General features: G+C 47.0%; 1 protein-coding gene across 6 annotated transcripts in view; it reads left to right on the top strand.

The window, feature by feature from the left end:
• The window catches only part of KALRN (kalirin RhoGEF kinase), a 519,314-nt gene that overhangs the window by 436,979 nt on the left and 68,331 nt on the right, over window positions 1-14,004 (top strand). The window contains exon 1 of one of the 6 annotated variants that reach the window (XM_075093015.1): window positions 3,816-4,080. The exons of the other annotated variants lie outside the window; for them this stretch is intronic. Within the exon in view, the coding sequence (XP_074949116.1) occupies window positions 3,999-4,080 (82 nt within the window). The 5' untranslated portion in view covers window positions 3,816-3,998. Of the gene's footprint in view, window positions 1-3,815; window positions 4,081-14,004 lie in introns of those variants that run through there. 6 annotated transcript variants of the gene reach the window in all.

Genomic DNA, 14,004 nt, shown 5'->3' with positions numbered 1-14,004 from the left:
TCACTTTACACCCTAAAGCACAATGTAGGATTGACTTGCATAACTAACGAACAGATGCTCCTGACATGATGGCTGTTATATTGTTCATCTCTTTATATATGTGATGGGGGAAGGGAACAGTACCTGCTACTATGGGAGAAATGTTGTCGCTGCGGCTCTGCATTACAGACCTCCAGGGTGATCTTCTCTTGACCCAAATGAAGCCATGCCAGTTTACATCCTCTAGTTACTGTCTTATGTTTCCCTCAGACGGGCCCCTCAGGTGCTGCAGGGATGAGGGAGCACTGGAGACAGTGTAAAGGTTGGTATGTTCCATCTTTCACCCCAAAATTTGCACAGGAGGGCTGGGTAAAGTATTAGAACTTATTTCCCCTCTACAGCAAAAGTAATTTCTACAGACTCTCTCAGATTTCGTATGAAGGAAACTCATATGCCTGGAGACTTTCTAAAAGTGTATTTAAGAGCAGACCTAATTTCCTCGTCATCCTGACGTTAGGCTGAGATTACTTCCCGCCCATCGTCTGCATTGCACAGGGCAGCACATACTTGGCCTGTGGTGCAGGCACACTGCTAATTGCCTTAGCTTCAGATGCAGCGAGTCATGACCCTAAAATGTTCTCAGCCGCTCCACTGCAGATAACAGCAATTGTGTTTGGAGCGTGGTGCAGGAGATGTTTCCTCGAAGAATTCTGTGACTCAGGCATAGGTTAGAGCAAGGGCAGGAATGTTTTCTTTGCCAGGGGACATACAGGTTGTTCAGGGACCACAGAGTCACATGTTAATGCACCCTGACCAATAAGGACATGAAAAATATAATGCAAACATAGGAAGTGAGGTTAAGCATTCTTTCTAGTCCTAGACAAGCACCTCCTCACCCCTCACCTAGGGCAAGTGGGCTGTGCAGATGTTTTCCCCCCGTGTGATCTCTGCAAATTTTCTACTTCCCAAAGGCCAAACTCCCTACTTGAAGCTAAAGGTTGAACACAATTGGCAGCATAGTTCCCACTGATGCTGAGGACAGAAGTCTTCCTCAGCCAGGGCAGAAGCTCAGATAGCCTGTGCCCACAATATTTCTCCTCTTCTGCTTTATAGCAGCTAATTGATGTGATTATTAAGAATATGTCTTTCAGCCTTATTTTGTATATCTATTGCATGTATAATCCGTCAGTGAGTATGCCTAGATATATGTATTTCTAAAGAGTAACTTGGGGGGGGGAAGCCTGCTTTCCCCCACAATAATGACTTCAATTCTGTTTTAATTAAGCAAACAGTTTTTCAGAGCTGAGATTGCACCCTAATTACGTTTTAAAGTTTGTTTGCAATTACAAGAGCTACAAACTTGCTTGAAAACCCTCCTGAGAGTCTCAGACTTCACTACCTAAGCACTGTTTCATTGAAACTTCACCCCAAGTGCAGTTTTGCTGCCCAGCCTTTGGCATAACACACACCACATTCCTCAGATGCTCTCTCTTGCCCGATGGCTCGGATGCTCCTAGAGTGGGGTCAGTCGAGTCCCCCTCTGCCGTGCCAGGCTTTGGCTCTGCCACTAGATGTCCCTGCCAGCCCCTCCAGCCTCCCTACTCCAGGGGCTGCAGCCTGTGGGGTCCCCCCCACCCTGCAGCCCAGCCTGCTGCCTCCAAGATGCGTCCTCACAGCAGCCAGCTCTTTTGAGACTCGCAGGAATTTAGGGGTGAAATGCTTCTTTTGGGATGTTTCCCAATTTCTTAAATGAGGAGCCTTCTAAGGCTTTCTTATGATGACTTTTAAAATCTTCCAAGAGGAGATCTCCGGCATGCTAGGCCCTGCACGGGCACTGCTGCTGCAGAGCCCATATCGCCCTTCCATGCAGAGGCTACATGAACAGCAAGATGCCAACGAAGAGCATGTTCATCTTACCCCTTTGTTCTGTTTGCACAAAGCAGGATGAGTTTAGGTGGGAGGCAGCCAACCCATAGGGCAGAAGGTTGGATGTGGTATGAGAGGGTGGATTAGAAAAGGGAGAGCTGCAGTATGAAGCAGAAAGCAGAGAAGTGAAGAGCTGCCTTCTCAAAAATGCCCTGCCTCAAGTTTCCTGAATCCCTCAGAGGCCCTAAGCTGGTGCCTTCTTACTACCTGGCACTTCAGGCAGCTGAAAGAGCTGCTGCCTGGGGTGCATGGCAGGGACAAACAGTCTATAGGGAAAGGGAGAGGTGCAGAAGGGTGGGGATGTCCTAACTGGTTCCCAGTCCAGCTCTTCCTTCTCCAGCTGCAGCTGCGGTTTCTGCTTCCAGTGAGACATATTATCTCCCTGCTACAGGCACAAGAACTCTGAGTGCACCCGCAGACGTTCCCTTGCATCTCCCAGATAGGCAAATACCCAAGGCAAAGAAAGACACAACACACAGCAAAGTGGAAACGGAGTTAAGGTTCCCTTCATTCCTATGTATTGAAAAGCACCCTGGTGCTCAAGGGCATTGGCAGGAATATTTTGCATGCTCCAGGCTTTTTATGAGGTTGCCAGTACTTCCAGTGAAGCTGTAGTCAAAGAACAGTTCCTACAGCACAGCCAGAGGCGAAGCAGGAAGGTTTCATATTTGCCGTTGTGGTGGAGGGAGTCTGTCAGGGAGGGTCTCTGGCACTCTCCTGGCACCAGGTACTGGGGTCCTTCTGCCAGCACGGCTCTAGGGTCCACAGGAACCCACCTGGCAGCTACATGAAATCACGTAGCACAGGCCTCTCCCTGGCCATCAGCAGCCCCCATACAGGTGCAACCGAACTGTGAACACTGTGCTGAAGCCACAGCCCTCACCTCCTGTCCAGAAACAGCCCTTGGCCCCACAGGAGTGTTGCTTACTCCAAAGCCATTATGCAGCAAACTGAAAGCCAGACCACCAGCGTGTGGCATCGGTGCAGCTATGCCCGCTCGCGCTGAAGCCCTGGCACGCAGAGGCGCGAAGTACAGCACATCTCCCCTCTGCTCTTCCCTCTCGAAATGTATTTATGCCTGGGAGAAGCACCTTGTTGGGTTTGTTCAGCTTTCGATGGGAGAGTGCAAAACTATGATGCTGCCGCTCTGGAATCCTGCCCGACCTCTCCTACCAGCTGCCTCCAGCAAGGTTTTGGACGTTTTTGGCACCTCCAGTTTTCCATGCTTTAGGTGGGAAATCGTAACACAGGAGGCTGGCACCTTCCAAAGCAAGGTGTGCTTCTGGATTTCGGGCGTCTCGGTCCGTGTGTCAGAAGGGTAAGCATTTACCCTACAGCGCTTCAGGCAGGTCTCCTGCTGCAGAGGGCAGACGGGCAGAGCGGTTGGGGTCACAACAGGCGGGCTAGTGCTTTCAACTAGTTGTAAAAAGTTCTACCTGTCAGAAGCTTAAGCTAAGGAACGGCAATAGGGGAAAAAAAGGTTGCAAACTTTAACAAAAACCCCACAGCGATACAAGTTTTGCCTTTTAAAGACTGTGGAGGAACCCCCCGCCTCCACAACCTATCAGATCTTTGGCAGACTTCCTCCCAGGCAGTTTTTATTTCTCGCCGCCGACTTCGGACGCCGCCCGCCGCAGCGCGGCTACAGCGTTCCCGCCCCCCACCGACCCGCACCCCCGAAAACTCGTTTTCCGTGCCGAGAGAGGCGGGAGCCCCCTCCGGCCGCCCGCCCCCTCGCTCCCTCCCTCGCTCGCTCCCGGCCGGGCGCGGGTGCGGGCCGTGTCCGCGGGTGCGGGCCGTGTCCGCGGGTGCGTGTCCGTGCCCGGGCGCTCCGCCCGCCGCCGCCCGGTGGCAGAAGGCGGTGCGGTGGCCGCGGGCCGCGCTCCGCCCCGCTCCGCCCCCGGAGGTGCGCACCGGGCGCGGCGGGGACAGCGGCGGGCGGGCGCCGCGGCCGCGGGCGGCGCGGCCCCTTATCACGGCTACTTTTAAATTATTTTTTTTTGCTTTAAGGCTTTTTTTTTTTTTTTTAATTGCGATTTGTTGTTTTCCCAAGCGGGCCGGTGGCTCCTTGCCATGAGCAGCCCGAAGGCAGCATGAAAGCGGGCAGGCGCGGCTATCCCGCCCGCTCCGGTGTAGGATGGCTCTTGGCGAAGTGCTGCTGCTGCTGCTGCAAAGGTCGGTGGGGGCCCGGGGTGCGGGGAGCGGCCCCCCGGGGGGCCGGGGCAGGCGCCAGGGGCCGAGGGGTGTCCCCGGCGGGGCAGCATCCCCCCAACCCCGCGGCCCGCTCTGCTGCGGAGCCGAGCGGAGGGCCGGGGCCGGGGGAGGCGGGGGGAGCCGGGCTCGGCGCCCCGCAGCCCCCTCGGCAGCGCGGGGTGCCCGGAGGGGCGGGTGGGCCGGCCGCGGGCACCGCGAGGGAGAGGGCTCACGCTGACGGGATATATTTTATTGTTCCTAGTAGGAAACACCCTGGGACTGGAGGGTCAATAGGGCGGGGAGAAATATTTGCTTAAATGAGAGCTCTTTTTTTTTCTTTCCCTTTCCCTTTCTAGTCTTTTTTGGGCTTGGATAGGCGCAAAATGCTTTGAGAACATCTGTTTCTCACAGTTCACAAATCTCTGAATGGTGTTGTGGGAAGGTCTGGGCAAGCTGGCTGAGCTGAAACGCTGAGAGAGATGTGGGAAAGCCACGGCGGCTAGAGCGCCTTGTAAAAATAAAATAAAAATCTGGCTTTTACAAGGAACAGTGCAGCTCAGATGGGCTGACTGAACGTTTCCCAGCCTGCAGTCTTTATGCTGTGATATGGCTCTTGAACTTGTTCTGGATAATGTGAGTTTACTGAAGATGTGTCTGTGGTGTTTCAGTGTTTCCTGTTCTCTGAATGGCCGGCCTAAAACGTCCCGAACCAAACCTGCCTTTTCTTTTGGTTTGGATCCTTTCTTTTAAAACTAAAGCTTTTAAATGCAGGTTTTATTGGTAGTCGCGGAACCCATTCGTGCATCCCCAGATAAAGATGGCTTTGAGGACGGGTGGGCTTGCTAATTTCTGGAGGCATATGTTTGCGGTACAGGAGCCCTGTTTCCCCGGTTGTTGGACTAGAGTCACGCTTATGTAGTGACAGCGGCAAACCAGTTGGTAATGAGGTTTGCCATGATTTCATAAGATGTTGGTCTTTTTCAGCCTGGGGAGAACACATTACTTCATGCCAAAGACGTGACTCTTGAGGTCAATGCACAAAACCCCGCCGTTTTGCAGCCTCTAAGAAGGAACATGTAACCTGTTTGCAGGGTAGGGCTGCTAACAGAAAGGTTGTGGTACTAAATTACTGTGAAAGCCAAGTCTCTCAGACAGCCTGTGCTTTAATGTGTTGGCCCATGCGGCGGTTTGGAACTGTATTCAAGCTCTCTGGTCTTTAAAATGTTGATTCGAACAGATCAAAACCTCCCTGCTGCCTGTCCTGCCTGCAAAACGTCTCTAGAAGGGGGAAGGGGAAACAGCTAGCTCTTCTCTCTCCCTTTGGAATGTTAACTGTGTTTACAGTTCTAGTTTACCGGATTTGTAACAAAAGGTGTTTTGTGATACCGATCGCTTTAGTTCTTCTCTTGTCCTTGGCAGTAAACTCTGGGCAAAAAGTTATAAAAGGCTATCTGTTACGCTGTATTTATTAAAGAAAAGCAGAGGTAGTCAGATGGTGGAAATACTCCCTGAATATAAGCAGGTACCAAACTTGACATTTGATGAGGGATTTGGGTCCCCCAGACTACAGCATCGGTTGGCAGCTTCTGCTGTTAAACTTGGAGATGCTTCAATGTGGCAAACAGACCTTTGAAGCTCTAACTTAATGTATTCTGCATTGTCAGTGATCATCTTTGCTTCTGGGGAGCCGCTCTTCGTCCCAGGGCTTCTCACTGATGTCAGACTTGCAGCGCAAATAGGTGACTGTATTTAAGGTGGATGCGAAGCAGCCTGGAGCTGTTCTCACTGCTGCCCCATGAATGACCTTCCCGTTGCCTTTGGAAATGCGGCCCTGCTTTTTCCTGGTGACAGATGCCTGATGTATCTTGATCTTTTGCAACAACTGAGTAGGTTTTGTTTTGCCAATAAGAACCATCCGGTCAGACAAATTGAGAAGATGAGCGTGCAGGCTATGCTGGAACAGAGGTTGTGTCAGTACAAGCTGTGTCAGTGCTTTTTGTGCCGTGGAGCTTGGAAGTGGTGTGGATGCTTGATCTCCTAAATAGCAACAATAATGCAGAGCTGAAAAAAAACCAAACCCTAGGTCCCCAGTATATAATGAAATACATACATTTTGTGTAACTGGGCATTTCTCTGAAGGATTTTAACAGATAACTCAAACTACGCTTTTGCATCAGTCTTATCCTGCTATTGCAGCAGTAGAGACGTTCGTTGATACTGCTTTTTCACTTGTTTCTCTTGGTAAGTTTCTGATCTCGTCAGCTGTGCCCATGTACAAAGCTATTGGGATCCATCCAGAGAAAGCAACTGACACTTAGCACCATTTGTAGTTTTGCTCTGACCTGACAGTCCCCTGCATGAACTAAATAAGGACTACTTGTCTGTTCTGAAGTATGAAGAGGTATGAATCCTAATATAGCAGTGCCTCAGAGCTAGAGTCTGTTGCTTGCAGCCATAAAAAGGGGTAGCTAAGAGCAGTAGACTTGCACAGCCTTTAGGCCAACGGTCTTAATCAGCCAAGAGTGGGCAAGCAGGGCTTTTTGCAGTTATCTCCTAAATGCACAAATGCAAAGTGACCTAGAGTAATGGGATGCCTCTTAGTGCTGCAAATCTGCCCTGAAAGCTGAACGATAAGAGGGTTCAAATTCTGATGGTCTTCTGATAACTGCAGTCATTGAATTCTCCTTAGAAATCAGTCCAGGATTTGCAATTGAATGTACCTTATTTTCTTTTAACTTGGAGTCCATCTCCTCCGTTATCTATGTGGTTCAGATTGGAGGCTCCTTTAAAAGGGTCATGATGAGGGAAAGCAAAGAAATTGGAGGGATTCTTGCTTTGTGAAATGTCTTTTCTGAAGCAAACAGTCAGTTGCATGGCTCGAATGTGACAAGGTCAAAACTGCGTTGCCTTTAAACACAGAGCAAAGTCCAGCGGGTCAGTGCCATTTCTCTGCGCTATCTTCAGTGCAGAGTTCTGAAGCTCAGCAGTGGGTGCATGGAGGTTGGGTCAGGTGGAGACTGAACTCCAGGTTCTGATGCACAGAGGGCTGTAAAGACTAGTCAGTGGCTCAGATTTAACCTAGAAGTTTAATTTTGTGTGTTGTGTTATACCCTGGGCCTTACTTAGAGGACATCTCTTTGTAGTAGTTCAGCTCATTCAGTTCTAGCCCTACCTGGAGCACGCTGGTGTCTCATTGCCCTAGAGGCCACCAGGAGGGTGGCAAGCACTAACAAGGTGGATTCAATGGTTTTCTTCAAGCACAAGGAGAGAGATGTTCCCACCTACTGGACTTGAAAAGCTAGCTATGAGTGCATCGGGTGCAGCCCGAAGAAAAGGGTCAGCGGTTGAAAGTAATCTATTGTCAGCATAACTTTACAGTACAACGCCTTACATCCCGTTCTAGGTAATGTGTGGCTGCAGAGTGGCTTCAGGTGAGAATAGAAAACACTCTTTACTTAAGGGTAGCCAGAAAAAGGGAAGATGGAATCAAATGGATGCGTCATATCGGCTCCCATAAAGAACATATCCCTCTGCCTCCTTGAACAGTTGCTCATCTGAGCAGGCTGCCAGTTGTATCCAAACTTTCCATTTCAGCACAAAAGAAACTTAATCTGAATGTCAAACCTTTAATCTCAGTGTGTTAAAACTGAAAGATTGAGTGCATTTGTGTCTGTGCTAAGCTCCTGGTAAAGCTCCGATTTAAATTTCCTATCCCTTCAGCTTCTCCTCTCTCCTGTCTCCTACAGTTTTGCTCTTCCTTCTGCTTTTTTTTTTTGTTTTACTGCCTCTTTTCTTTCCTTCCTTCCTTTTTCTCTTCTTGCTATCCTTCCCAGAGTCTTTGATTTGTTATTGGCTCAGCCTGGTGAACGTCTTTGCTGTAAGATTAACAAAGTAAGCCCCTCTTGACAGAGTGATGGTGACTAATGTGCAGTGAAGGGAGTTCAGCCAGCCACCTTGTATGTCTTTGCTAGCTTGTGAGAAACAGAGCCTTAACTGGAAGTTGGGCAAACCAGCATCATTACAAGGGTTGTCAACAGCATGTTAATAAAAGTTATTTCTTCATTAGGTAAAAAATGAGATCTGATGGTGCTTTTTATAGAAGGTTCTGACTCTGTTAGAGCGAGCTGCAGGGCTTTGCTAAGGGAACTGGTACCCTTGTGCTGAGTGGTAGCAAGAGTGTGATCTGCAGTAATATGTTCAAGCCCGTAACGTTTCCTAATTTGAATATATTCTATTTAGTGTTTCAGGCTGAGCCATGTTTACACTGTGTAAAGTATAATGAAATGCATGGCTAAAGCAGTTCCATTGTAACTGAGGCAGAGGAGAAAACAATAGTAAACTTAAGGGTGTCAACCAAAGCTCCCTTAGTTTCCTGGTCCTTCCTGAATGAGAAATATGAGGAAACTGTTACCTTCTGCGAATATCCTCCTTGGGTGAAGCCCATCTGTTGCTCATTAGTTGCATCTCAGTAAAGTCAAGAGGATCAAGTGTACTGGTTTTCTGTGGGCAGTCTCTCTCTCTCATGCCAGAGTTGTGCTCAGCTCTTTCTCCTGGCAGGTTCACAAGCAAATGGCTGCGGTGAGGTTTGGGAGAGTTGTTATTTTCTTCCAGTTCTATTCAGAGCAAACTGGTAAGCCCATGACAGGAACATCTTCCAAGTCCTGTGTTTTCCCACCTCTGCAGGCTGAGTCAGGAGTCAGAGTAGGTCACAGCAGATAGTTATTGGAAGGGACAAAAGAGTTGATGAAAACGCTACTCAGCTGAGCAAGCAGGATTAACATGACAAGGTGAACACTGTTAGCAAAAATATTGCCCTTTTTGTTAGTGTGGAAACGTGCTTTCCCACACCTGCTCTACACCCTCCTGACAGATAGTTCTGAGTTAAGCACGTCCCAAAAGCATGCCTGATAGTCCCAATGCCAGTCTTTTGAGGTAAATGAAGACTCACTGGTCTGAACCTGTTAGTATTTGGGTGTGTGGGGATGTCATCCCTTGAACATGGCAATGAGACGTAGGAGGATTTCAGCAGGAGACGTCCTGAGGCTGATAAGCAACCTCGGAACGTGGAGAGATGAAGAAGGGTGGCCGCTGTTCCGTTGGCAGGCTGGGGGAACAATGAGCTCTTTTTAGGATTGTTTAGTTTTAAGTGTTGTTAAATCTTACCTGTTGACTGGAGGTTTTTTTGAGGGTAGAAGCCTTGTTCATGGATACAACAGGTCATGTTTTCAGTGGGACTGTGTTACTGTAAAATACAAAGTGTCCAAGAGCACAGGAAGCTTGAGGTTTTTCAAAGCGCTGGTTGTTGCACGTGACTCTCTGCTCACCGCTCTCACCTTTGGCCAGCCACTTTCTGTAAATCTGATGTTTATCATATCAGTACCAGTGGTCGGGATGCTTTAACAACTTTCTCTCAGTTCCCAAGATCCAAGTAACACTAGTGTTATTTTTTTCTTTTCTGAAACTTACGCACACTGCTAGACAACTCTAACTCTCCCAACACAAGCTAGCCCCATGTCCTCCTGCTTTGAGTCTCCTCTTTGTGACTGATCTTGCAGCCTTATCTTTTGAGATATGGTTATATACAGGATGTGAAAAAAGTTACACAGAAAATAATATTTCAGATCTTAATTCTTATGTGTAACATAGACAGCAAAAGCTTCTGTAAAGATCAGCTTTCAGTTACTAGTCTGGGGGTGAATGCGTGGTGGGGATCTTTATTTTTCAGATTGCTGCATTGTTTTCAACTTTCATAAATTCATCTGGCTTTCAAGAAATGTGGGGTTTACTTTTATGCAGGCAAAGCTCTTAAACTTCCCATTTGCTCCAAGAAGCATGTAAGAATTCACAAGGCTTTATTCATCTTGTCAAAAGCCTGAAGAAGGGCGACTTTATTCTAAGGGAGAGGGAACAGATAATTGTGAAAAATATAGCTTGGGTAACTCCCTGTTCACTGCAAAGAACATGAGGCAACTAAACATGCTGCTTTCCTATAAAATAAGTGCCAGATAAATGTATTGTTTAGGAATTCCATGCACAGATGCTGAAATAAAATCTGACCATTTTGAAGCTGTTGTGGTTTAGCCCCAGAAACAAAAAGGATAGTTATTTCACATGACCCCAGAAGGATTTTTCCCCCCCCCAAATGGTTATGTTTCAGCACACACCTTGTGTATGTATTAGGAAAAATACTCTATCATTTCAAAGTGAAAAAAAGCCAAACCTCAAAATGTTTAAATCTAAAAATAGCATAAAGATACTTCTCAAACACACCAGAACACTATTACGTTTCAGTGTAATTCTTGTCTGTTAACAGGCAATGTTACGAAAACATTTTCATCTTTGGCAAAAGTTGCAATTTCTTTTCAAAAGAGAAGATTGGTTGGGCAATTATTGATTACAGTAGGGATCGGCAGGTGTGGTTTCAATTCAGTAAGGAAATCCAGTTCTCTGCCAGTTTAGCCACTGCGTATCAGTTGCTATTGCAGAACAGTTCCATTGCTAGTATTGCATCACACAATTCAATTTCATGTAGAGAGACTTTTAAAAACAACTACAGAAGCACAGCTGGCTGTTTTCTTAAAAAAATCTCTAGATCATAAGTAGGCCTTTAGCACATGTAAAGAATTATTAGAAAATACCTAACAAGATGTGCTCGAAAACATCTCCCATGGCTAATGTTCTTTCCCACTAGAAAACCACAAATCAAAAATTAACCTGTTTGCTTTTAGTTCATATTGTTTGATGTGGCTGCTTATGCTGAAACACAAACCGTTCCTTGGATTAAAGGTAGTTAGTGTGTCCCATTGGCTCTCCTGTTGAGTGTGATGTGCCTCTCAGTCTGTCAGCCTCTGTCCTGGACCAGCCCTGCAGTCCTCTCCCTGGCGGGCTGAGGGCACGGAAACCACGCATGTCACCTGAGCTCCTTTCAGTTAATTAGAGCAAAATATGAAGATTTTACCAGTGAAGTCCAATGAGATGAGAAATAGAACTGCAAACTGAATTACAGCAGTTAATAATAGAACAACCTTGGGGGTTTCTTCTCGTTGATGGGGAGAGAGCCATTATATATGCTTCAGTTTATGTACTTGTCATTTGCTTTTCTCTAACATAGCATGCATAACATCACATTGCAGAAAGCCCAGTACAGCTCTGGCAGGTTTCTTACTCCCTTGCCTCCCAGCACGTCCCAAAGCTTACAGGTGCTCCTCTACTGTATGGGAACTGTGGTTGCTCAGTATTTTTGGGAAATGGAAAAAATACATATCCCACTTCGTGTGTTGCCACATGAGGAGTTAGTAATTGCTATTCTGTTGCCCTTATTGCACCCCAATGCACGTTGTTCCGTGTGTTACAGCCATCGCTCGTCCTGGTACAGCTCAACAACTTTGAAATCCTGGATCCCTGCAAAATTATCTTCTAGGCTGTGCAAGCCTGTAAAGTTGCTCAAAGGGGTGAAGCTGGGGAGCCAGACCTGCTGGGAATGCATTAGCACATGTGATCCTGAGGAACCAGTTGGTGGTTTCTGGTGGAGATTTTTATCTTTTGTATTGGAAGGTTGTAAATTTATCATAGATATTTAATGCCTTTGTATATAAGAAAGCACAAGTACAGTGTGTATGTCAGTCTTGAGCAAAGATCTCTTATTCAACTAGCACAAGACAGCACTGAAGTAAACATTTTGGAAAGAGATGGACCTGTGAAGAAGGGACTGGATTTAGTGACCTGGGAGGTGTTTCCACAGTTACGTTTTCTGGACATTTTTCCACATCCAGATTTCACATGGCGCAAGCAGCTCTGAGTGCACAAGGAGGGCTGAGAGTGGCACATCCTCAGCTACAGCTAAGTGCACTGAGGACACTTTCTCATGGAGTTCAGGCTTGCTGACAGTTACAGCTACAGAGTATAGCAGCCGAGGATGTGCCCTGTTATGCTGTGTTGGTTTTTTTTCTTCTCCTTTCCTAATGCACATGCAGCTTCAGTGATCAGAGGTTTCTTACATCCCCAAGGCATGCAGTACAGTGTTAACTTATCTGAAAACACGTTACAGTTCAGTGAGCGCTCTGAAACTTTCTTGAGGTCACATAGGAAATTGGTGACAAAATAAGCATCAAATAATCGGCAGTTATAGCTTCCAGATTTATATCTACCAGCTGATTTCAGCCTTTTTATAGGCCTGCATGTCCTAGGAAGCACATCACACACTTACCCAAGATCGTCTTTTTCAGCAGCACCAGTTAACTCTGGCTAAAGCAACCCCCGCTGTGCAGCGGGGAGCAACAGGATTGTATTGGGGGTGAAAGGCAGCATCTAGGTGGTTGTGAGGCAGAAAGCATGAACCAGCATGTGTGTTCCTTCTCATCAGTTGGGGTTCGCTGCAGTCCCAAATCAGATTTGCCATGTTGAGCACCCCTGACGAACAAGGCCCCAGCTGTCTGGTGCTACAGAAGCGTGCGCCAAGGCAGGCTATGAAAAGTGTTGCACAACCCAGTATAATTTAACCACATGCTGAATAAATACACTTTTGAGAACTCTTTTGAAGAGATGTTGCCTAATTAATCCTGCAGGGGGTATAATATGTGTATTTTTGAAATCCAGTTTTAGCATCATGCAATTAGCTTTTATGGCCTACGGATTCTGATTTAAGACATTCTTTAGTTACTAATGGTAATCTGTTTTAATTAGAAATGCAAATGTATTTTAGATCCACATGTATCTGAGTGGTACGATGTAAAAAGATGATTCACATGTAATACCACTGAAGTGCCTCAAGTCTGGTATTCTTTGTACCTTTTGTAGTTTGAACCCTGAGGATCAACATGATATTCAAACATCGCTCTCAGCTGAAACATGTGGAGGCTGAATAGATTTCTTTAGGAAATGGAATAAGTATTAATCAACAGGGATCCTTTCTAAGGCAGCCAAAAGGGAAACCATAGCTTTAGGCAAAGAAGGAGGCAAGCACTTTGAATGTTACAGCAGTAACTTCAGCTCTGCAATAGCAGAGCACAGCTCCTGCCAGGGTGCAGGTGCCAAGCCGACAGCAGCGTCTTAGTTGACTTTGTCTTAGTATCAGAGAAATTACTTAGGCTTGAACATCCCAGGCTGCTCAGGGAGGGCTGTAGCTGCTCAGAGCTGTGCTGCTGTAAAATTTGATCTGGCAGTGTGTCTAAGAAAAGCCTCGAGCAAGGCAAGCTCCAGACAAACATCTAAAGGCTAATGCTCGCTGAATATTCACTGCAGTCACTTGTCCTGGAGATCCTAAACTATCAGGCAGGTGGATGTCTGGGATCAGACATTGTACATTGCAGTAAGAGATCACCTGCATTTGACAAAGTCTTTCCAGAATCAAAAAGCCTCTGCTGGTAGGCCAGTACAGCCCTTGTTGCTGTGTTCAAATCAGTGTTTCTTTTTCTTAATTATGTTGGAAGGTGGGGCCAAAAGAAAGCAACTACTCAGCAATAGTGAAGAATAGTGAAGATGGCTTTTGTAATGATAATCGCTTATGAGACATGTTGCTTGGTAGAGCATTTTTTCAGCTATTTGCGATTAGATGCAGTGATGCAGCTGGGAATGGAGCAGTGCAGTCTATGCACTGCACCTTTTCACATCTCTGCTAAGCTGAATGTAGAATTTTTTCCATGAGGAGGCTGCTGGTAAGGAGCAGTGGTGTAGGCACTGTAAAAGCCATGGGAGGCTCCGTGTGGCCCTCCAGAAGTCAAAATCAATGAGTTTCTCAGGACTAGCCTTCTTGGGAAGGCTGGTGGCTGGGTCAAGTCACTCACACAGTTTCAGAAGGCGGAGACGTCGGCAGGTGCTGCAGAGAGCTTTCCTGTTCCTGTGCAGCAGATGCTGAGGCTTCAAGTTCCCGTCCCATCTTTCTTGCTGATGCAGATAGAGTGTAGTAGT

Source organism: Phalacrocorax aristotelis, chromosome 5 (genome assembly GCF_949628215.1).
Source record: "Phalacrocorax aristotelis chromosome 5, bGulAri2.1, whole genome shotgun sequence".
In the NCBI taxonomy this organism is placed as follows: Eukaryota; Metazoa; Chordata; class Aves; order Suliformes; family Phalacrocoracidae; genus Phalacrocorax; species Phalacrocorax aristotelis.
The sequence above is the reverse complement of the archived record's forward strand: the minus strand, read 5'-3'. Positions and strand labels throughout refer to the sequence as shown.